The sequence below is a fragment of the Rhea pennata genome, chromosome 2, assembly GCF_028389875.1.
Source record: "Rhea pennata isolate bPtePen1 chromosome 2, bPtePen1.pri, whole genome shotgun sequence".
Classification (NCBI taxonomy): domain Eukaryota; kingdom Metazoa; phylum Chordata; class Aves; order Rheiformes; family Rheidae; genus Rhea; species Rhea pennata.
The window spans coordinates 156,093,702-156,117,803 of record NC_084664.1 but is presented as its reverse complement, the minus strand read 5'-3'; the positions used below and the strand labels follow the sequence as shown (position 1 = coordinate 156,117,803).

The window sequence follows — 24,102 nt, the reverse complement described above, 5'->3', positions numbered from 1 at the left end:
TTGTATTTAAGTAGTCAACAAGGTTCTGTGTTCTTCTGTTCTTTTTATTGTTTATCGAACAGGATGTGAGTGTAAGAACTGAGAATTACACACACAGCTTTTCTCCGAGCAAGGCAAAATCTTTGGATACCTGGATAAATAGCAGACAGCAGTAACTGTTCATTCACTGGCAAAGGTCCCAGGGAGCAAACAAAACCTTATGGGTTATTTTATCAAATCATTTCATCACTGCAAAAAAAAATCTGTGTCCTACTGAAATCAGAGGGAATTTTGCCACTGAATTCACTCAGCCTTGATTTCACTCCTTGTTCTCAAGTATCATGAACATGTGTGATATTCTATTGTGCAAATTACTGTGGCCATATACTGTTGATTAAGGATTATATTTGCCAAATGATCCCAACAGTGGACTAACCACCTAACCCAAATTACCTTCGGAGCCATTAAAGTTACTCCACGATGCCCTTTTCCTTACAGTTCCAAAATGTTTCTGTATTATGCCTTCCCTTTACAAAAGATGAATGCTCCGAAGACAGCATATTCTCATATTCTGAAGCTTAATTAACCTGTTTTATATCATTTGTGCTTTGCTTTATCCAAATGGTCTATTAATATTTTCAAAGGTGACCCTGAGCAGAATATAGTATGTGCATGAGTCTTTCTAACCTCATGTGAACACACCCAAAGCACGCTCTGGGTCCCTTCTTATGCCAATCGTCCTGGATCCAACCCCTCCATGCTTTGACACTTTTTAATTCTCTCTGGAATGGAAAGTCATGCTCTCATTCCTAGCAACAAATTGGATACGATACCTAGCCAATTTAAGCCTCATCAGCCGAGGGACTTCTCAGAGTTTCAGTGCATGTATTTTTCTGGCTGGTGGTACTGCAGGTAGTAGTGCAAGTGTCGGCGGTGCTTCTAAGAAATAAAGTCCAAGTACTTTCGTTTTGGTTTTGTAGTTTTTATTGATACTTAGTTTTACAAATTACAGTTTCTTTTGGCCTAAAATAATAGCTCTTGGGCTTATTTTGTGTTATATTTGCCATATACTTGAGAGGCATATATCCTTAACTGTACCGCACAAAGTCTACTTGTTCAGAAAGTACACTAAAGGAAGCGACTGTGCTCAGCTGGTGTGATCCTGCTGCAGGGATGTACAACTGCATGAGTAATCCATCCAACAGCATTGTGACTTTCTATCTGCTGTAAGCCACCTTGTCTCCCACAGGCTGTCTCGGTGTCTCCTGGGAGTTAAGCCTTGCACTGGGGGCTTCGCTAGGGCTGTTTTCTGCAGATTTCCCTCCATCACTTGCACCTCCTGAAAAAACAATACAATTAGTATTAAAATAAATACAATATCCTTGTATTTACCTATTATTACCTATCCAAGGTAGAGGGAATATATTTTGTCAATGATACTTTGATATGTAGCTGTAAATGTTCAGGAAGCTGTTTTCCTCAGTTTGCAGTCCACTTGCAAACTGCTTTAAGGCAACGACAGACCACCTAATGCTAATTAATATTCATGCTTGCAGCAGACTTCAAATGACCATCACTGGAATGTATGACACTTTGCACAACACCTGTGCAAGATATCTTCCTTTTGATATGGGCATATGACCTTACCTAAGAGGCAGGAATTGTGGGCAATATTAATTTTTGTCTGTGTCTGGAACACTTAAGGCCTCATGTACCCACTTCTGATCCAGCTCTTCTTTCTTATTCTTTACTTTTTTTGTTTTCAGTCTTCCACCCTATTTCAGAAGTGCAGTTGCCTCAATAGGACAATAATGTGCCAAGAAAGTGTACCGATGGTGTTTATTTAATGGATCCTAGCCAGAGTGCTCTAATTGCTGCACAGATGTCCCTCATACTAAAGGAATCTGTTTTCTAGAGAAGATTTCCAAAAAGAGGTGTGAATAAAATGAGTAGAAGATGAATCCTAACCACAACATTCCTGATTCAATCTTGACTCAAATCTGAACTACGAACACTGTTGCTTTGTTTGGATTCTGAGGAGGCTACATGTGATGTCTCAAAGCTAATGAAGAACATTTTAGCTTTGCGAGCCTTCAAATTCTCTAAGCCTACAGGTGAGGTCCAGTCCGCCTTAGACACACAAAATATGCTTAAATGTCTGAATTGAGGCACATGAGTTAGGCAGGCAAGATTTCACTTTGGAGGTATTAAAGATATCTCCTCCTCCCCAGTGACAATAAGCACTTATTTTAGGAAGGGTGGTTTAGTTTAGATACAAGTTAGATGACTAACTGATGTGGACTGGATCCTAGTCTACCTGTTCGAGGTTCAGCGTCCTCACAGAGGGATTCACTATTACAGAGTGCAATCAACTATGCTATGTAAGGGGAATTTTAGCATTCAGACATGCTGTCCGAATATCCATAAACATTCTGGAGCTTTGTTTTTAACTGAATTTCATGTTGTTAATACGTTCCCTGGAAAAAGCCAGCCACAGCTTTTTCCATGATGGCCATTCTTCTTGTTTCTGGTTTTGATGATCCCCATGGAAACCATGATTCAGAATATAAAGCATGTTTTTGAATTCATACTGAAAAGCAACCAGTCAAACACCATTTTCTAAATCCAAGCCTTCTCAAGCACCATCCGTTCCATAACACCCCCTGCACCTCAGGAACTAAATGCCTACCTTACAAGCTGGTTTCAAACAATACTGTAACAGGTTTATAAATCACTTGTAACAAAACAGATTCAAACTTTTACTTACACTTTGTAAAGGCACTGCCAGTAAATACCATCAAGAACCACTGCATTTATGAAATGACTTTTGTTAACTTATCTTCAATTATGACCACATAAATTTCAATTAATTGCCAAGTCAGAATGCTACGATCCCATCATTACATATTATACTTTGATCACATAATGAAACATCTACTTCACCTTGGACAATATTTTTACTTAATGGAAAGAAAATTACAGGTAACAGTTCAGCTGGATATATATACAGCTTTTAGATCCTGCAGTGAATAATCTAAAAGATATGCAACTTCAGCCGTCCAAATGTTTCTAAACATTACAGGCTTTACTTCAGAAACAGAAATTTAAGAGTTTAGGAGTAACTCAGGTTCTTGATGGGCTGAGACCTAGAGACTGAGATATGGAGATTCTATGAGCCTTTATTTACCCCTATTTGACATTTCTAAGTCATGGCAGTAAATAAAGGAGCAAGAGAAGTTTTTGAAAAGCCAGTTGCAGTTAGATTTTACAGTCACTGGCTTGTCCAATTCACTCCATTTCACTGAAATATATTGATCTTCTTATTTATAAACCACAGATGATATGTGAAACTGGAAGGATATTTATTTGAAGGAAGAGGTAAGAAGGACAAAACAGAGCTCATCATTACTGTTTGAAATGGCATCAAAATAGTTATTCACTACAGCTCTGCACTTAGACTAAAAAAGTGGATTGTTCCATTAGACGTGTGTCTCTTGCAGCCACTCCTGTGAATGCCATCTTCTTTGCATGTAAATAGTCCTGCATCCACAACTGTCCTTGGCTTCTTTGCAACCCACAATAATTGAGACTCAGTAGTCACTATAAACAGTGTATTATGCAATGCAAAACACTATCACAAGAATTTGTAATTACTCAAAAGCTAAAAAATGTTCTTTTTCACTAAGTATGTGTTAGATTGGATCTCACGGTAGCTAACTGATGAATGCTTCCCCCTCAGGATGGAGTGCCAGGGACATCAGCCAAAACGAGTTTGCAGGAATCATCCAACATCAAGCAAGGATCCCATATGACCTCCTGGCAGCACTCCATAACAGACTGAGTCTGCAGCAGTCAGAACTGCAGTGCTTCAGCTCAGAAAGGAGGTACAGCAAGCTACCCCAGGTGCAGGATGGTACTTCAGCCAACCAGTAACATGATGCACAGTAACTTACAAAAAAAAAAAAAATCTGAAGATTTTAATCCTCTTGACTGAACAGTCTTGGTCACATTCTAAATAGTCACTTGTCTACTCCTGCTGAATGTGATTTTTGAGAAAAATGTAAGATGGACTTACACTCTGCTGGACTGAAACTACTTTGGCATGAATTTCAGCACCACCTTCTTTCAAAAGGAAATTGTTTGAGGGTGTTCTGCCATCAGCATCTGGATTGCATATAATTCCTCTAGATGAACACATGGACATTAGGAATCTTTTCCTGAGTGGACTAAGAGTGCTATCAAGAGACCCGCAGTAGGAGTTTCTGCAAGTCCTAAGCCTAATGTCTGGAGCAGAAATGGGTCCTGTGAATACCTGTTTAAGCAAAAGTCATATAAGAAGTTTCAGTATTCCAGGCTAAGAATGAAGACAACTATAGAGGCAAGGTGACAAGCCAATGTTGCTATGAGATGGAATTTAACAGAAGTGAACTGTGTAGCTGCATTACCATGGTGCTGAGCCCAAGCAAATACTGGCTTGGAGAATAGGCAGGGTGAACTCACTTTTGCTTGCAGAATAACATGTTGACATGGCCCTTCTAAAATCTCTCTTTATTAATCTATAAATTTCATACTGTATGGCTTGTTTTCCAACATTTGACTCATTTTCTCAGCTCTTTCAGTCTCTCTCTCTCTCTCTCTCTCTCAGTTTTTATATTTAGTCTTAAGTTTTTGGTTTTGGCCACTGTTGAGGACAGGATATTGAGCTAGACAGACCTTTAGACTGACCCATACATGAATGTTGGTGTTCCTATGCCAATTTGGATAGTTTTAAACCTTCTCCATCTCAAAAACAGTTTTCAGCCTTCTCCATCTCTCTCTCATGGTAGATGGTTTCCCCCCTTTCTCCAGGATTCCCTATACACACTGGATATAGTCTCTGTCCGTGGTGCTCAGTCAAGAGTCATTCTGCCAGTGCTCTGATTTAAAGTCAGGATGGAATTATAAAGTCATAATTCTGTGAGATTAAGTCCTGAAAGATCTAGAAGCTATATCTAGGACTGTTTAAATATCAGAACAAATATCTACAAACTAAAAATGTCTTTACCAGCAGAAAGGTATCAGAAGGAACAAAATGTCTGCGTAGAACTTGAAAGACACTGAAGGGTACCAATGAATGAATGAAAAGGCTACAGTAAAATATTTAGTCCACTTTCAGAGAAAGACCCTGAGTACTGATTCATGTAGTCTCTTGAACAACCAACTTGATGGTTCTAAGCTCTAAGACATATATAGTCTCGCTTTACTTAAAGATCAGCTTCAGTCCATTTGAGGTGGTCTGTTAGGTATCAGACAGATCCTGTGCACCTTGGCATCTTAGAGAGTAAACTTTATTTCCAGGTATGCAGCTCCATACAAAGCAGAAAAATCCTGGACTACGTCCAGTGTGAAAATGAGTCCTTATGAATTTTGTAGAACATAAAGAACACTTGTAAGCTTACAGATGGACAGTTCAAAACATTTCAGCCTGCTGAAAAGGGGTGGTTTTGTTTGCTTTTCTTGAGGCTATCAAAATTTATTAACAAAATACACAGATATGAAGGACAGTTTCTTTGTGTTCAAGTTGAGTGTTCAGGATAGAGCAGTAGATTGAAATCTCAGTAGTGTTGGTCTTACTGTCCCGAGAAGTCAGGAAAAAATATGAAGGAGTCTCACAACTTCATGGAAATTCATTGAGACAAAATAAAAACACACGAGGCATAACAAGCACAGCTATTAAAAAGCCAGAGAAACTTTTCTAGTGTGAAGCAGAAGCATGCAGGCTCCATACTGAGGTACATCTGAAGGAAGAGCCTCAGTTACAACTCTACAGTGCATAGAAGCTTTTGTGCTCCTCCTCAATCATATGAACCTCAAATCTGTCATTTTACATGCTTTCAATAGACAGAAGAGGCCAGTACAGCTAGTCTTCCAGTTCAGTCAATATCTGTATTATGACTATGAACAGTAAGCAAGCTATTATAAGATATAGCTTCATAATATTTTCTGTAATCACTGTGGGAAGATTTCTTTAACTTCAGGAAAACAAACCTTTATTACAGGCTATCTGCTGTAAAAGAAGTATGTTTAACACAACTGTTATTTGCATCCTTTTTAGTCTCAGGGCAGTTCTAAGTATATATCCTGAATGGTGCAAGATGTTTCATCTGTGAAAAGCATTTTTCCACACTGGTATAACTATAATGTTGACAGGACCACAGATAAAGGGAAAGGTTAAACAGAAAAATTAGGTCTCATTTAATGACAGAGGAGACTCTGCTTACCTGTGGATGCTTTCAGCTTTCTGATATAATCAGACCAAAAGGAACAGTCTGCTTTTTTCAGTCCTTTAAGAGTTGGCAAGGAAATGGTGAACTCCTTGTAATTATCACCATCATCATTTGGCAGGTACTTAGGCCAGGGGGGCATCACCCCAGACATTCTTCTTGAGAAACTATATGGGTAATTTGGATTTCTAAGGGAACAATAGAAGCAATTATTAGAAAACAATGACACGAACAATAAAATGCAGAAGGAGATTGGATGGGTTGAGGTAATGCATACTTAGTCTCTCTGACCATTAGGGTTCATATTCAGCCCAGACTGATAAATTCTTCAGTGTGTCTCATCTGACACCTACTTGTCAGCCTGGTTCACTTCCTAAGCACTCACACAAAGCCTGTGTTGGGACACACTCATCAACTACTCTAGTACCCTCAGCTCTAGAGCAACCCACGGCTCTGGAAAGAGCACAGAAAGTCACTAGCCACACTAGCTTCCTACAGATACTCTTTGTTCACAGGCATGGCCACAGCGCAGTAAAGCTGAGGACTATTCTCAGAGTAGTTGGCAAAGGGTGCAGAATTTCTTCATGTGTTTTCCACCTTCTCCTGGGAATAAAGCAAGTCTCAGCCCAGACAGTTCAGATTTGGGGTCCTAGAACTAAGCTCTGAAAACACCACTGAGGCTTTGATAGCCTTCATATATTTATGTGGCATTTGCAGGTGCTCCACAGAGATAAAATTCTTATTATTTCTAGCTATGCTTTATATCACGAATCTTCAGTATTTGTTTGAAAATTTGGCCATGCCTTTCCAATGCTGTTGACAAAAGTCCCCTCTGTAGTAGTATAACTTGCTGGAGTAAATGGAGCACATTTGAGTGAGCACAGAATCTGGCCTACATTCAATCTACTCCTCCAACCCTCCCCAACCATAGAAATTCTTAAATGTCACATATTTACCCAGATTTTACAAAATTGGAGATATATTGCATAATTTGTAAGGAAAGGCTCTTTTCTTCCAGAGTATATTGTTCTTCATACTTCGGGTAGAATGGCAGTCCAAATGCATACTGAACATCCAGCAAGAGCTCCAAAGCTGAACTAAAAAATATTTATACAAACATAATTCAAATCTTCATCATTTATTTGTTTGGAGAGAAAGGGAGCTACTTTAATTAAAAGAATAAAGCAGAATTTTGAATAATTAATGACCATTAATCAGATAGTTGTGAGCTTCTTAAATCAGAACATAAAAGAAGAATAAGTAAAAACAAAGAGAATTTGCCATTAAGTCAGTTTAGGGTCTTTAGTAACTTTTACAAAAGGGAATTGTGGAATAGAATAGGGCAGATTTTCTGAATTAACTGGTCAGATAAGAAATAGTGACAGAGGAAAAAAGTCACTTTGTTATTGCTTAAATAACTATTGAGTTTTGCGCAGATTTTCACTAAGACGAAATTCAGAAAGGATGAACGGAAGCAAATGGTGACATGGAATCTGGCAGCCATGCCGGAAGGCTAATTAAGGTTTATTTCAGAGACTTGGAATAAAATCCTGGCCCTTCTTGAAGGCAGTTGAAGTTTTTCCATTAACTTCAGTGGGGCCAGGATTCTACCCCAAGTCTTTGGATAAGGAGAGATGTAATAGGAGATGTTTGTGAAGATTTCTCTTAGATATAATTTCAATCTAATTTCTTTGTTGGCTGAGTGATTTTGGTTCCTGCAGTGTGTTCTCCCCAGGTTTTGTATGGCCGTCAAATCAAAATGGGCCTAAGAAAATTGCTTAGATCAGATTTAAGAAAGAAGAACTGTTGTTTACTTGTGTGTAACATTTAACATGTATAATAAGAAATATTTCAACAATTCAGGGAGAAGACTAGGCAGGCAAGGCAACAAGCCTTGTTGGATCCAGCAGTGAAGGTTACACATATTAAAATACTGAAGTTCCTAACATATCAAAGTTCTGCAGAAAAACAGGTTAAATGGCAGGTATCATCTACTATTAAAAATATAACGAATCTGCGCTCACAACTCCGAACAACACATTTCTGGTCTGGAGTCCAATCGTGTTTCATACATCCCTTAATCAGACAAAGATCCCAATAACTTAGTTAAATGCTGGCAACATCAAGACAGACAGCAAGAGGAGACCTGAGAGAAGGACCAGACGCCTGTGAGGAAGGGACAAACAAATCCCAGATCCACTCAGCAAGATTTCGTCTTCAGGAGTTGCAAAGGTTGCTGTTGAAAGGTGGCACAACTGAAACTATTTTATCTTTGGACCTGAAATGCAGCAGTACTGATATGACCCAGATGCTGCCTATAATTGAACAAGGCTTATATTTCAAATCATCATGGGCAGGTGGAATGAAAGCAAGATGACTCCTTTACATTTTAGGAGTGGTGGCACTACCCTCACTCCAAAGCCTCTATTTTAAAAAACAAACACACAGCCTTCTAAATGAAATACATCTTTGGTTGTATTTTCCTTAGTCTTATCATAATACCTTAGTAATACTTTGCATCTGGAAAGTGAATTATTCACATATTATTCACCATAAAAATGTAGAGCTGAAACAAGATTAAAGCATATTTTTCTTCCTCAAATGTTTTTACAAGGATTAAGCAAGATCATAGTTTAATAATTTTGCTTTAAAAATAATTTGCTTGGCCCAGTACATTACAGCAATGTTTGGTGCAAGTATTGCAGCAAAAGTACTATATACTTAAAGCAGCTATTATCTTTTAATGTATAATCACTCTGGAGAAGAGACATAAAATTTATTAAGATGCAGTGAAGGGACAAATGTACTCATTTAAAGAAGTCGCAGTAGGGCTGGGTCTTGTGATAGAAATCACACGTGCGAGGGCTTATCCCAAGATGAGAAAGCCTCATCTTCAGAGATGAGAACATGTTCTCAGCCCTCACGCTTCTAGAGGTGAAATGCGCTATGTCCATAGCCCAGACTAAAATTCAGCAAACTCCTCAACTGAGATAAAGGTATCAAATTTTATCATCTCATGAGCTGCTGTCAATACTTATATTTATATTTTCAATATTTATATTTATGTAAGCATTGCTGTTGGAGGGGTTTTCTGTGCTGAGCTGCTCCCTACCACACTGCTGATAGCCCTGAGTGCCATGTCTGGTACTTTAGAGGACAGTCTGATAAAAAGGAGGACAGCAGAGATAACGACAAGGATTTGGGGTTTTTTCAAGGAAGAGAAAATAGTATTGACTAACTTCCCCTAAAGAAGTCCTTTTCAAGTAACAGAGCAGCTACATATATAAGACTGGTGAATCTCGTGACATATAAGGATTAAATTGTAGCACCAGTGACTTCATGGGGCTAGGACTTCATGCAAGGGTATTGCTTCCAAACTTCTGTGTAGACTTATTTTAAAATTTAGGCTATCAACATTTTTAGAAACAGAATCACAGGTCTTATGCGACAGGTTGACAGACTGGTAAACTAAGCCATGGAAAACCTACAAGCCAGATCCTCCCATTTTGCTCACACTAAGTGAACTCACTTTGAAAGAGATTTAGTATTTGACTTCAGAGGGAGTAATTACTGGAGGTCAGTTATCCAGTGTACAGAAAAACAGGTGGTAAAATCAGAAATTTTGTGGAATTCATAGAAAAATGTAACTCTAGACCCTGAGCTACCATTTCTTGAGAATTTTTAGTATACAGTGCCAATACATTTAATTTGAGAGGTATTGTTTCTGTGGAAATTTTCTTTATGCCTTAGTTGGAATTACCATTTAAAATGTTTCCAAGAAAAAAAGAGAGAAAGGGATTTCTTAGCCATTAGATACTCTACTTCTCTCTCTCTCTCTCTCTAGAACTATGGCTACCTTTGTGTACAAAAAAAGAACAGCTTCAACAGGGAAGACTAAAAGATGAGAAGCTCAGCATTTAGAGCAAATACCCAGGTTACAGTTGACTTGGTTCAAATTCTTGTTCCAACTTAAACAAAGCATAGATATAAACCTAGATTTCCCACAGTCAGAATGGATTTCTTAACCGCAAACTTTTGGAACAATAAAAAAAAATATCCTTTGTTTGCAAAGTGGAATTGTCATTACCGACTACCAAGGCACTCAGATCAGGAGCAAATGATCTGACAGACCACCATGCTCACCGTGCTATTTAGGACTAAATGCATAATTTACAGCTGGGGCTGCAGAGACCTCACATTGTGATTCATTGTATATTAGGACACAGATCTCATTCCGAACTTTGTCCTTGTTCTAGACCTGTCTAATTATTTCATACTGGAAATTCACTGTGGATGACTAAAGACAGACTATGTCCTAACACTTCTCTCTCTCCTTTTTTTTTTTTTTAATAATCCTTATTCTCATGATCAAACAGTTTCAATTAATCTCAAAGCATTTTGAGACACATTTTCTTCTATTTTTAGTTTGCTTAATGCAGTTTTGGGGTTCTTTTTCTAAAAAATCCTAACTAACTAACTGCCCACTACTACTCAATCATTTAATTTTTTAAATAAATAGAACTCTAGTCAGAGTTAAGTTACAGCTACTAGTAAACTAGTAGGGGGGAAAAAAAAAAGGCAAGCTGAAGAAGAACCATTCTAAGTCATAAGTGAACATACCAAATGGATGTTTACTTGCCACTGTCTTTTTAGCTGTATTGACCAATGATGATAAATAGCTTAGTCCTCATAAAGTACAGATAACTATTAATAGAATATTTTTCTAAAATACAAGATTTAGAACAGGAAACACATGTATACCCATGTTTCCATTTTTTGTGCTTTTAAGTTTTTTTTTACTGATAACTAGAACCACAAAAATGGAAATTTAAACCTAGTAAAGAATCTGATACCACAACTTAAATAGTATGTGGGAAGAACTTAATTGTTATTTTCACCCCAAAATTCATTCCATCTTCATCTGTACAAGCAGTTTCGGCTGTTTTTTTCATACTCCTTTACATACTATCGAATATACTCATTACATTGCCCATTTCATGATATAAGCACCCCCTTCTTTTCCAAGGTGTACTCTTTTGGGCTTCCATTAAAAAAAAAAAAAAAAAAAAAAGACTAATGTCTTTAAAGCAAATATGGAGTAACAGCCATATTTTTCAAGCCACAGCTTGCAAAACCCTAGTCCTCACATGATTTTCAGTTTATCCCAGCTTTGATTAGAGTTGTCTGTGGCCAAAAATCCCACTGTCCTCTGTGACATCAAGCCAAGGATCTACCTAAAGTTAGGCATAGAAACAAACAAACAAATAAACAAACAAACAAAAAAAACCCTAAACATGCAACTTTAGAGGTTCAAGCTACCAGTCTGGGGACACTGGCATTGTTATTCGTAAGTGCTCTTCAGGACAACTCCTTCCTTCTTTGACGTCTGCATAAACCATTCACTTCAATTAAAACATTGCACCCCATATTTCAGAAGACAAAAATGTCATTTTTTCAGCTCCGCTTATTATCTGAGAAGTGTAGAGGAAACCATATGCTCAAGCTCACATTACTCAATGAACTCAGCAGATGCTGGCGATTTGCAACAGATCTGTGAGATACAAAAACCATTAATCCTTTAAACTGTTATGAGCATCACTGTGCTCATTCTAACTAACTTTGTGAAAGGGCTGGTGGTAGAGGTGGGATCATGGTTTAGTTCTGGATTCTCTGCCACATATTCAGGACCCTCATAGGTAAGGACAGGCCTATCATTACATAACTAGAAAAACAAAACAAAAGACCTATCCATCATCATTTAGCTTTGAGAAGAAAATGTCATTCTCACACTGATTGCATTGAATCCCAAAGGGCTGTGCTGACATTCAGGGAGACCTGGACAGGCTGGAGAGCTGGGCAGAGAGGAACCTCATGAGGTTCAACAAGGGCAGAGTTCTGCACCTAGGGAAAAATAACCGTAGGCACTGACAAGATGGGGGCTGACCTTCTGGAGAGCAGCTCTGCAGAGAAGGAGCTGGGAGTGCTGGTGGACAACAAGTTGACCATGAGGCAGCAATGTGCCCTTGTGGCCAGGAAGGTCAATGGTCTGCTGGGGTGCGTTCGGAAAAGTGTGGCCAGCAGGTCGAGGGAAGTGATCCTGCCCCTCTCCTCAGCCCTGGGGAGGCCTCATCTCGAGTCCTGTGTCCAGTTCTGGGCTCCCCAGGACAAGAGAGACATGGAGCTACTGGAGAGAGTCCAGTGTAGGGCTATGAGGATGATCAGAGGGCTGGAGCACCTGCCCTATGAGGAAGGGCTGCAAGAGCTGGGCCTCTTCAGCCTGGGGGAGAGAAGCCTGAGAGGGATCTGATCAATGTCTTCAAATACCGTGGGGGGGGTGTCAACGGGATGGGGCCGGACTCTTTTCAGTAGTGCCGATCAACAGGACAAGAGGCAATGGGCACAAACTGAAACACAGGCAGTTCCACTTGAATATGAGGAAGGACTTCTTCCCTGTGAGAGTGACGGAGCTCTGGCACAGGTTACCCAGAGAGGCTGTGGAGTCTCCTTCTCTGGAGATATTCAAAACCTGCCTGATGCAACTCTGTTTACCACGCTCTAGGTGACCCTGCTTGAGCAGGGAGGGTTGGACTAGATGATCTCCAGAGGTCCCTTCCAACCTTACGGATTCTGTGATTCTGTGAGTAGCATGAGCAAAACCCAGGCATACTGCAGTTGGTGATAAAACTCCTGCTGATTTCAGCGGAAATAGGACTTCATCACATTTATGCCCCTAAAGAACAGCACACAAAATGCGACATATCTGCCAGATCTTTTAGCCCCTTTTTGCATTCGTTTTCAATACAAAAATTTAAAATTGATTTTTAAAAGAAATGTTAAAAATAACAGTGTGGTTGCTTGTACACACATCTAAATTCTTCACATTCACACATAGTAGCAGATTTGCAGAGTGAGATCAAGTATCCAAGGCTCTTAACAGGCACGGTATCAGCAGTGGTGTAGGACTGCAGCAGCCTTCCAACACCATAATGCACTCTGCCTGGACTACGATGATCATTTTGATGATAAGCAAAAATACATTAAAAATTTTAAATACAATCACACATCTTAGGAAAGAAAATGGTATGTAATTACAGGGAGAAAAAAAAAATCAAAGGAATAACCAGATATTTATAGAAATGTAATGAGCCAATACAAGGCCTTGTGTGACCTCTTCAGCTCTAGGGATGCGTTTGGCTCACTGCATCTCCTTACATTACAAAGTTCTGCCAAACAAGCGGGATAAAGCATGTGAAAAACAGATGAACACTTTTCTTTCTTTCTTTCTTTTCAGGAAAATTAGGACATATGGAAAATTCTTAACACATAATGGGATTAAACTGCCAAGTTTATCCACGTTGTACCAAAAAAGCCCGATAGATATATTTGACTTGCCAAAGTATCCAAGCATTTTTTTGTGTTCTTTCCACTTGGTTTACTACCAATGCACATGACGCTCTACTTTGCATATTGGCTGTGCCAACTGAAGAAAATAAAACTGAAGTAGCAGACAATAAATTCAAGAACCTGAAAGCTCACGTTAATTGAAAAAAAAAATCACAGATTTTAATGCAGGAAGGAATCACTGTTAGCACCTCATCAGGATTCCTAAATAACATAGAATATAGAACTCTATCAAGGAATTATTGCATTAAAAACCTAACAATAGGCATGTTGACACGTGAGTGTATTATTTTTTTGGCAGAAATTCATCCATTTGTTCAGTATGTCTACTGAATGAACACATGCATTTCCAAAAGTTGCTTTGTATTTTTCTAGGTCTTTTAACTGAATTTTGGTTAACTTAAAGCTGATTTCTGCTTCTTCTGAGCTTGGTACTTTGCTTTACTATATTTGTGATTAATTCCAAGATCTGAAAAATCTGCTGAATGATAAAGGTCCCTAAACCACTCCGCGGGAAAAAAAAACAAATCGTGTAGACCTCAAGCCTTCAGCAGCAGAGAAACTGGCTAAGACTTGCGAATGGCATGATGCGGTGGAATCGGTGGGAAGGCTGTTTCATAGCTGCAGTTCACAATGAAATAGGTAAGGCCAGAGGGATGAGAGGCAAGTCCAACAAAACAACAACTTTTAGGAGATGAGAGGGAGTACAGCTTTATAGAGAAAAGTGACAAGCTTCTACTGCAGCACGTGTACAGTACATAAGGTGATTACGGTGGTTGACCAGCTGTAGAAGCAACGTTCATCCTGTTTTTGTTACCATCTCTCCAGTGCCTCACCTTCCCTCTGTGTTTAGACGAGTTTCTTTGAAGCTCTGAGGTGTAACTTTCCGCCTGCCTCCACAGCAGCCCGTGGCCCCCCAGCCTACAGGGCTATTGGTACTCACGGACTAACCACAACAGTCGGGGGAAGTCGCATGTTGTCCAACTTGACAATATGTGGAAGCCAGATCAGAGAGCTGGAGTAGCCTCCCAGGGATGTTGTTATTACAAAAGCAATAGTGTAAAATATCTCCCATAATCAAAGGGATATTAAAGAGAGGTCATACAGTCAGAATCTCCATAATTAGCATGGCATATCTAAGAAATAGAAAATGAAAATACTTTGCATAGTTGACTGGTTTTATACACAAGTTTTATACTTTATATATATATATATTTATATTTTATATATATATATATATATATATATATATATATATATATATAAAAGTCAGGAGTTCTTGCCCTCAGAATTACAGGAATCGTATAATGTATTACAAAAATACAACCAGTTTTGTGTGCTTTGGCATGGAGCAATCACATAACAGCTCACAGCAACATAGACAAGAGTGTATAAAGAGCCAGGAGGGAAAGAGTAGCTCAACTGAAATGACACATACTCAGTAATCTTGGGGGAATCTGCCGCAGCTGACAAAAGCTATACCAAAACAACTGTCATAAATGTTAATGACTGTAAGATAGACCCTCATTAAGTCTCAGTTTAGACTTTGTCAGTGACACTAATGATGCTTTGCTGCCCTATTGCAGCTGATGATCTGGTCCCCTCAGCAATCAAACCACCGAATTTTATCTATCACCTTTAAGACAGCACATTTGGCACCACAGCGGGACTTAGAAACTATGCTGAAACACAGCTACATAGAAACACAGATGAAAGCAGAGCTACTTCATCTGTCTTTAACACGTGAAATCTCCCAGAAATCTCTTTAGGGGTTAACAAGAAGAATCTCTGTACAGTTAACAATATTATCCTTGTCAAAACATACTTCTCCTATCACATATTTCTTTACTGTAACTAAAACTACGCTCGAGCCCTCCACACTAATCCGAACCAATGCTGAGCAGTCACATTCCTCCCGCATTGTTTAGAGTAACTGTTTACTCCAAGGCCTAAGTGTTCTGAAAAAGAGAGTGAGGAAATGGCATCTGGGTTATATATGTTTTTGCTGCAGATCATTAATGCAGGAGTTGGCTATGCATCATGCTCCTTACTCAAATAGGAACTGAAGACTAAAGCAGACACAGCGTCATGCCAAGCTTGACAGAAAGCTACCACGTGGAAGGAGTGTATTAGCTTACTCTCTGCAATTCCTTTTGCCTACATTTATCTATGTATATATCTATCACAGCTTTATAAGATTTTCCACATATGCTGTGAACATCAATACAGAGTGGGCTTTTTAATCCTACCCCTGTATCTATATGTGTCTGGACGGGTGTGTGCACATATTTTAGAAAAATCCAGTAGTCACACAAACGTTTGTTAATTGACTTGTACTGGAAAAATTAATCTCTGATTAGTAACTTTTTGTCGACTTTGCATCTTTGCAGTTGGGTCTGTCTTTACTGGCTGACTTCTTCTTCACTCTTGTGAATTTTGTGGTGAGTACGTAAAGGAAACTAGAGAAAATACCAGTACTTCCACATCTCTGCATTTTAACTCTGTGTTCTTCTGCAACACATCTGGGGAAATGCACATAAAGTAGGAGAGATGCAAGAGAGCAGAAACTGTAGAATGTATCACTATCCTGTGTAACAGGCTAATTAGTGAATGGCCATTTCCACAGTAAGAATATTTTATCTAACAGTAAATAGTCTTCCACTGCTGTAGTTATCTGAACACAGGATTTTCAATACTCCTGTGAAGTAGAGAAATAGCAGTTAATAGTAGCTATTATAGATAATATTATTATCATCATCATCTTTATCGTATAAATAAACACAAGAGGTAAAGGCCCATATCCCATTCAAAGTGAGATCATAAGAATTTAGACACAAGCACTAAAAACTATGATTTTTTTTTCTAACCTTACCCTAATGCCATAATGGACATAATGCCACAGAAGCTTAGATTTTCTGTATCTCAGAAACCCATGCATGACCAGGAATGTCTAATGAGGCGTTCCTCCAGCTACACTGTTCTGAGGGAATCTGGTCTAGTATGTGTATCCCATATATATGTATATCCCATACATACCTATTATGTGCAAAACATACTGTTGGCTGCTGCATTTAGCAACACACAGAAATGTCTGTCCTAGCTATGTGCTACATACACTATTACTGCTCTGGAGAGATAAGTAACGCAAGCACAGGAGAAATCTTTAATGGGACAAGATAGAAGAGGAAATTCTCACCAATTCAAGGCCTCAACACCAGTAACTATAAGTTGTATAGGTCCTATTTTAACTACTTTCAAAGAAGATCTTCTCAGAGATGACTGGGTTACTACCATTCTCCACAGCAAGACAAAACTTGAAGGCTAATTTGAGAACATGTCTTTTCTTTTTATGCAGCCGGATTTTTGGCATAGCACAGCTCTGCTCTATTTAGAGCCTTGTAAAAGTCACTTATCTGAGCGTATTGGTAGTCAAACAGAGCACTCTGAACATTCCCGCTGGAACTGCCAACAAAATAAAGGCTCCCCCAGAATTAAGCTGTTCTCTGCTTAAAAGAAAGCGAGTCTGTGTTACTGCAACTTAATGGCCTTCATCGTAACCTAGATCTTGGCTGATTTCTTTCAAATGCTTTTCACTATGTTCTTAGAGGAAAAAAAAAAAAAAAACTAATAGTTTGCAGGCAACTTCACAGTATCAAATGGTATCCGTAGGAACACACTGTCCCTTCCCTGAGCCCTTCCAAACAATCTCAGCAGCTCATCTCTTCGGAAAAAACCTGAGGAAATGGAAAGAGTCCCACAAATCTTTTTTTTGGGCAGGACAGGAAGCAGGGGACAGACACTGTTCCTCATATGGAAACACTTAGCAGATACTTCAAGTTAAGTGTCTCTTACACGCCTTGCTGCCCACCTGTGCGAAGCTTTAGGACAGGGGTTGCTTTCTCTGCAGTCTCTGATCATTCTGGCTTTTAGAGTAAGGAACCAGCAGTTCCTTACTCTAAACCGCAGTATCTCGCATAGCACAAGGTGCTAACCACTGCCTGGAAACTAGTCCTGACCTCTGGGCGGAGTTGTGTCTAAAATAAAACCAAGACAGGTCAGTTTAACACTTTATGGCTACCAGCTTGTTCTAGGCCCCGCAGAACAAGCCATTTGTATCTGTCACTGGTGTTTTGGCCTTTCTGCCATTTAAAATATGATGCAACTTCTTTCACTGAAAATTTTTCAAGCAAGCTGCTAACATGAAGAATGACATAGATCCTGAGTTTCCAAATACTCACTTCCATAAATATTTTTCCTCCCATGAGACGGTCTGCTGGCTGATCAGAAGTTACAGTTGTGGAGCAGGAAGGAGTAAATCCCAGACACTGAAGACCAGTCAGTGTAATTGGGCTAGAACTGCACTGACTTCAAAAGGGGGCAGTGTTAAATTAAGCTTGAGTTCTTAGAAAATTTTACCCCATTTACCTTAAGATCTGTTGACTCCTGATAACTTAAAACACATCCTGATCCTTTGAAGAAGATTTATCAGCTACAGAGTAGAAATCTTAATCCCTATCTGGAACTAGCAAAGGTAGATAAATTGGCTGAAAAGGGAAACCTACTTTAGACATCTAACTCAAGGTACCTCTGTTCAGAAACAAGTATTCCTATACAGTCAACAGAGAGAAGTAACTTTGATCAGAGACCAATCCCTCCCCTGGCTGTTCTGAATGGTTCATTTGAGATACCTACATCTATTCATTTATTCACTCCACAAGAAGCCCAGAAGGACAGCCCGGTTTTTGCAAACCCTAAATCCAAGAAAAACACAAAACACATCTCCTTACCTGCTCTGTGAGGAGCTTTCAGGTACGTGGTACATGAAGACATTTCCTCTGGAGTCAGCAGCCCAGCGACTGGCCATGTTTATGATGGGACACATGATAAATTGGTCACTGATTAAAAAAAAAAAAAAAAAAAAAAAAGGCATCAAATAGGACTCTCTCCTTGATACTGATAGATTTCTTTAAATCTTCCAAAACAGTGTGTATCTCTGTCTTCAAAATGCACTGAAGCAAACCACATTCTCTTTTTATAAGACCTGTACAGCCTAAAATCCACTAAAATTTATCTAGAATTGATTTTTATAGAGTGTTGAACAATGGCAATGATACAAAGTATACAAGATTTGGCATGTAGGAAAAATGTGGCCAAAACCCACTCCTTTCTCCCCTCTTGCCACTAGCTTATGCAGGCCCAGGCTTGCAACAGTGCAAAACTCCTATTCTGGAATTAGCAGGTTGCAGTGATAGAGTAAGTTTTGCTAGAGTAAAAGGACTTAGGTATTTCCTGGGTTAAGGATCAATAATATCTCTTCTGTCTTTGGATCAGTGCGATAGTGGGCAGAGTTTCCAGAGCCGGGAGAAGGAAGAGACCACTTTTCCAGGTGTCCCGCAGGGCCTCTGTCTGGCAGGGCTCAGCAGTATGGAATAGCTGGTGCAGCTGTCTGGGAGGGAAAGGTTAAACAAGACGGGCACAGTGAGATAGTTAAGTTATTGATTTATCACCAGGTTCTGCAAAGCAAAGGTATAAGTGAAGGGATACACCACAAGGAAGCAAGTATATCCAGACCTTCCTAGCTGCCATTGCCTCAGGAAGAGGGGCTGAGAGTCTGGAACAGGGGTGAGTACTAACTGGGAAGAGTAGAAGACACCTTACTGCAAAATATGCTACTACGATCAAGGCAGTATTAAATATACTATATAGATATATGCATGTCTATCTATCTATTTATACATATATACACACACATCTCCACCCTGCATTTCACACGCGCCTATGGACTCCATGCACTCTCCGGATGTTTATATATCCATAACTATGTGAACACACGCAAATGTATCTGCTGCGGAAGTGGAACGTTTCAATTCTCAATCTAGCGAACCTGAAACACTAGCTATTCCTTCAAACATGGTTGGTAAAAAAAAAAAAAAAAAAAAAAAAAAAAATGGCTGATGGCAAGAAAAAACAGTGTCAAAGAAGCATAAAAACATGTTGCTTTATTTAACTCTATGGTTATGAAAACCACTATTGGGGTAGCTATCTTTGTTCAGCAGAGTTTATTTTAAGTCCATTTCCGAGACCACAAGCTATGGGCTGACTGACCACAATGCTCTTTGACAGTTATGGTTGACAACACCCATATGAAATGAAAGTTACTGTTTTTCACATACCTACCAGCATGAGGCTGACAAGAGCAGATGGAATTTGAAAAGTCAGGAGTCTGCTGAGAGCATTTGCGCTCGAGAAATGCTTTGAGGTGTATTCACCACTGAAAACTATTTCTCTGTTGGCGCTATGGGGAAAAAATCAACTATTTGGGGGAAAATTAAAACCCCAAATAGTAACCACAAAAATGAAATGGCTGTTTCTTACAGGCAAGAATACTGCCTTCTCCCCAACCCAAAAAAAGAAAGAAAGAAAGGAAAAAAGGAAAAATGAAACTCATTTTATACTTAGCAAAAACATCAGAGAATTGAAGCTAAAACAATTTTTAAAACCACAACTTATGCCCAATACATATATTTTATAACAACCACTTATGGTGCTTTATCATCTTTTATAACCTTTTTAAAAATTGAGCAACTAATTAGAACTTCTTAACATAAAACCTTTCTTGGGTTAAATATTTATGCTAGTCGTAGTTTTTTGTTTAAAAAGAAGAAGAAAAGAACAAAAAGACAAAACTCTTCTCTCTTCCCACTGTGTAAAACTGATGTAAGTACCTGTAATTTAATTCTCTAATTAATTGCTGATTGCCTTCTCTGCTGGGGTTGGAGTAAATTTTAAAGTGATTAAAGGAAGAGATTATCATCAAGTGTCCTGGTTTCATTTCTGATCATTTTGCTTGCTGATAGTGAGTCTTTAAGCCAACCACTTCTCTCCCTACGGGAGTTGTTTGCTTCATAGAAGAAACAAGCAGGTAATTCTTATGCCCAGGAGGATGGTCACAAGCTGAGAGCCAGAAGGGACATTTGCATACTGCGTTCCTGCTGCAGACAGGCAACACGCTAGCTGCTATAGGCCTGTGAAAGTCAGAGCTAGGGTTTGCACCACATTGAGCCCTCGAATGAATGTGGGTGACAGAATGTGACAGCCGCATGCTGTGATGGATCCTCATGTAGGTATCTCTGGAGTGGAAGAAGGGTTAAAACTTAATCCCTTCAGTGGTTTATTATGGTTTAAAACTTCACTGAGTTGACCAAAAAAATATAGTCTCTGTGGTTAACAGTAATGATGAAGAGAGAGTCAAGCAGAGTTCTGTCTTTGGCTTTCATGCCCGTAAACCACTGCGCTTTCAAGTGTTTTTATACCAGAAGCCACATATGGTGCCACCAGACATGCAGTGACTAGTATCACTGCAGGCTGGTTGGGACAGGCTATGAGACAGGCCAAATGCAGCATGGTGCTAGATTTGATAAATGGCACACAGCTCAACCCACAGTCTTCTTGCTTGTTTACTCCATGACCTCAATGCAGCGGCACACCTGGACCACCCAGAAATGTTTCCCAAACAGATTTGGTCACTGTCATCTTGGATCAGACTTTTCCAAGGGAATCTTGGCTCCTTTTCATCCTCTGCTCCCTGAGGCTCTCCTGGAGCAACAGGCAGCGACTCTGATGAAGGCCAAAGGGGTCCCGAAAGGAGCAGCTCATCTCTAATGTCTCACAGAGAGGCCCATGGTGTGGCAGAAAACTGCAGCACTGAGAATGCAGATATTACAAGCTGGTAGCTACAATGTCTCTTGTCAAAACAGGAGTGGAACAGCTTGGGTGGCATCATTAGGAGAACTCAGACTAGCATACTTGCAGACTAGCATTGTTATAGAACTAAATACCTTGGAAATAAGAAGAGTTTTCAAAAAAATTTGCACATTTTGTGCAAAAAAATTTGCACAAAAAATTCAGAGTTTTCTGAAAACGTATTCCACTTAAACACTCAGCCACAGATTTTGCACAGAGGCGGTGAAAAGGAAGAAAGGAGATTTCATCTCAGTTTTCCTCCTTTCACAGAAATGGGCAGAGCCTCCAGACAGCTCTCTCCACTCAAGCTACAAGAACTAGTATACACTGACTCCCAGGGCACGACAGAGCAAAACCGACAGCCTTCTCTGTAGACCAAGTAGTATATCAAAGTCACCATGTGACCCAAGCTAAAGACACCAGCTAGTCTCTATGGCCTACCACAGGTGCATAGCTTTGGTGTTACGATTGCTGTGGAGTCTTGTTTCAACAGGGCAATGAACTATTCATGCTGGCTGCTACCCAGAACTGCTGGACCTCTCCAGTTAATGCAAAGAAAGATCACGAGGTCTAAGTCATGCACATATAATAAGTGGTCTGTACGTGGCCCTAACCAGGAACACAATCCCACTGCTCATTATACTCCTCCTGATGGTCTCTGACTGCAGCATTTCAATTCAAAGTATATGAGTGTATAAACAGGAGGCTAAGCATCTGCTAACTTCTCATCACATTACAACTGCTTCCACCGGATGAGGCTGGGAGGCATTGGGAGTCTACGGTGTGTCCTAACAGATCAAGCCGGGGGCAAGAGCTGGAAATCATGTGTTTTCTGGGCTCCACCATAAATCTTTATGTTCCTACTGAAGTGCTCTACCACCTGACGCTGCTTTCTCTCACCATGGAAAACTACATACAAGGGGAGTAAAATGCTGATTTGGTGACTTTACCCATGAAAGGTTACACAAAAATCAAGGAAATGCAGAAATAAGCCTAAGGCGGTTTATCTGCCATAGGTTATTTATTTGTAAAATAGAGATCAGGTACGCACAGAATGGAGTTGACAGCCACTTTGCTGAACATTTGCAAATGTTTATTTTCTGTGGAGACTCACCTGTAGAGAGCCTGATATTAGGAAGAAATGTGTTTTCCAGATTTGATAATATAAAACATAATATAATTGCTGAAATCAGTGTTTTCAAATTTGATCATCTAAAGCTAGTAAGTATATAAATAGCCATTTAAAAATAATTTAAAATTATTTAATTTCAAGATTTGAGTATTTCTGCAATCTGCAAGAGTGGCTGTACGGTCTCAAAATTTCTGACAGCTAGAAAAAGTATCTAACCAGACAATAGGTAGCAGTCGTTGAACAGAAGTTAGTCTATCAGTCATTCAAGGATGAGAAGGCTCAAGGAACAGTTGATGTAGTGTGTGCAAACAACCAAGACATCTTTGCTATGAAAGAGTATACAGAAGAATATTATTAGTTTGCTAATTCAAACATTTCAGAAGACATAAAAATCATTTCAATTTCTGTTTACTACTGACATTGGAAACTTCATGGAAAATGAAACTGTGTTCTTGTTGTTGCCTATTTTCTGCTCATTTGCCTAAGAATTTCTCCAGCTTTCAGGATATATATGTACACCTGAGATGAGCAAAGCAAACCTCGCTTAACCGCAGTCACACAGTTCTAATAAGATGAATTTCTTACCGGGTGGCATTTTCCAAAGCCCTGGAAAAGGATGAATAATCATCGGTTGAGTGTTCAAGGGAATAATACCATGTAGCTGCATCTTCAAGGAACGCATTGGATTCTTCTCCTCCTAGAGAGTTTTGCAGAGCCTGATAAAAGGCTGTTTTGCTGTTGCCTCTTCCTTGACTTTCTTCAAATTTCTGAGCACAAAACACATGGAATTTACAAGCAACAATAAAAGATGTAATACTTTTCTGGAACAATACAGGCTCAGATCTCCCTCTGCTGGAACGAGTCCTCTCTACTACAATCTCTGATTCCTTTGGGGAAGAAGTAGGGCACAGTCCTATTCCTACTTTTCCAAGATGATCACCACACAGTAGGTTTAGCTTCTTCAAAACATATTATAGGACTGACTCCCTAAGGTGCTAAGTCCAAGGCACAGATACAGCGCTGCGCAGGTGCAGCTCTAATGCTACAGAAGCTTGTCTGGCTCTTACAGAGATAGTTCTGGTGTCTTTGCACTGTGATCCCCCAAAGTGGTTGTGTCCAGTGCTGTCTTTCTGATGAGCTGTCTGCAGAAAAACTAAAGGGGAGAGAGGGCACAGGAGATATTGCTCCTTTCCTTTGGAAATTCCAGAAAGCTAATAGACCATAGCTTTGTTTCATGGCTATAGCCCTCCGTGACTCTTCTGAAAATATATACAAAAAATGTGGCTGCCCTGTAGCTGGTTTGTAAGTCCCTTCTGGAATGACACCTGCCTTATCCGAAAACCAGAAATTCCTCTTCTCCAAATCCCAAATCAGTAACAGCCCTGATCTTCAAACTTCACAACTCTTTGCCTTTCACACAAAACTATGGTGAAATGCCCTTCTCCTCAGTTCTTCTGCAGATGGAAACCTTTCCTGATATAAAGGCATTTCACCCAGCGCACTGAGCCCATGCCACTGCAGAATTACTGACAGCAGGGAGACCATCTCCTACCCCAGCCTGTTTACTCAATCCTATTTTTAATG

General features: G+C 39.5%; 1 protein-coding gene across 1 annotated transcript in view; it reads right to left on the bottom strand.

The window, feature by feature from the left end:
* Positions 1-956: 956 nt before the first annotated feature.
* The window catches only part of TG (thyroglobulin), a 168,504-nt gene continuing 145,358 nt past the window's right edge, over positions 957-24,102 (bottom strand). The window contains exons 44-48 of the mRNA XM_062568427.1: positions 23,104-23,285; positions 18,431-18,538; positions 7,199-7,339; positions 6,240-6,430; positions 957-1,318 (exon numbers count right to left, since the gene is read on the bottom strand). Coding sequence (XP_062424411.1) covers positions 1,197-1,318; positions 6,240-6,430; positions 7,199-7,339; positions 18,431-18,538; positions 23,104-23,285 — 744 coding nt within the window. The 3' untranslated portion in view covers positions 957-1,196. The remainder of the gene's footprint in view (positions 1,319-6,239; positions 6,431-7,198; positions 7,340-18,430; positions 18,539-23,103; positions 23,286-24,102) is intronic.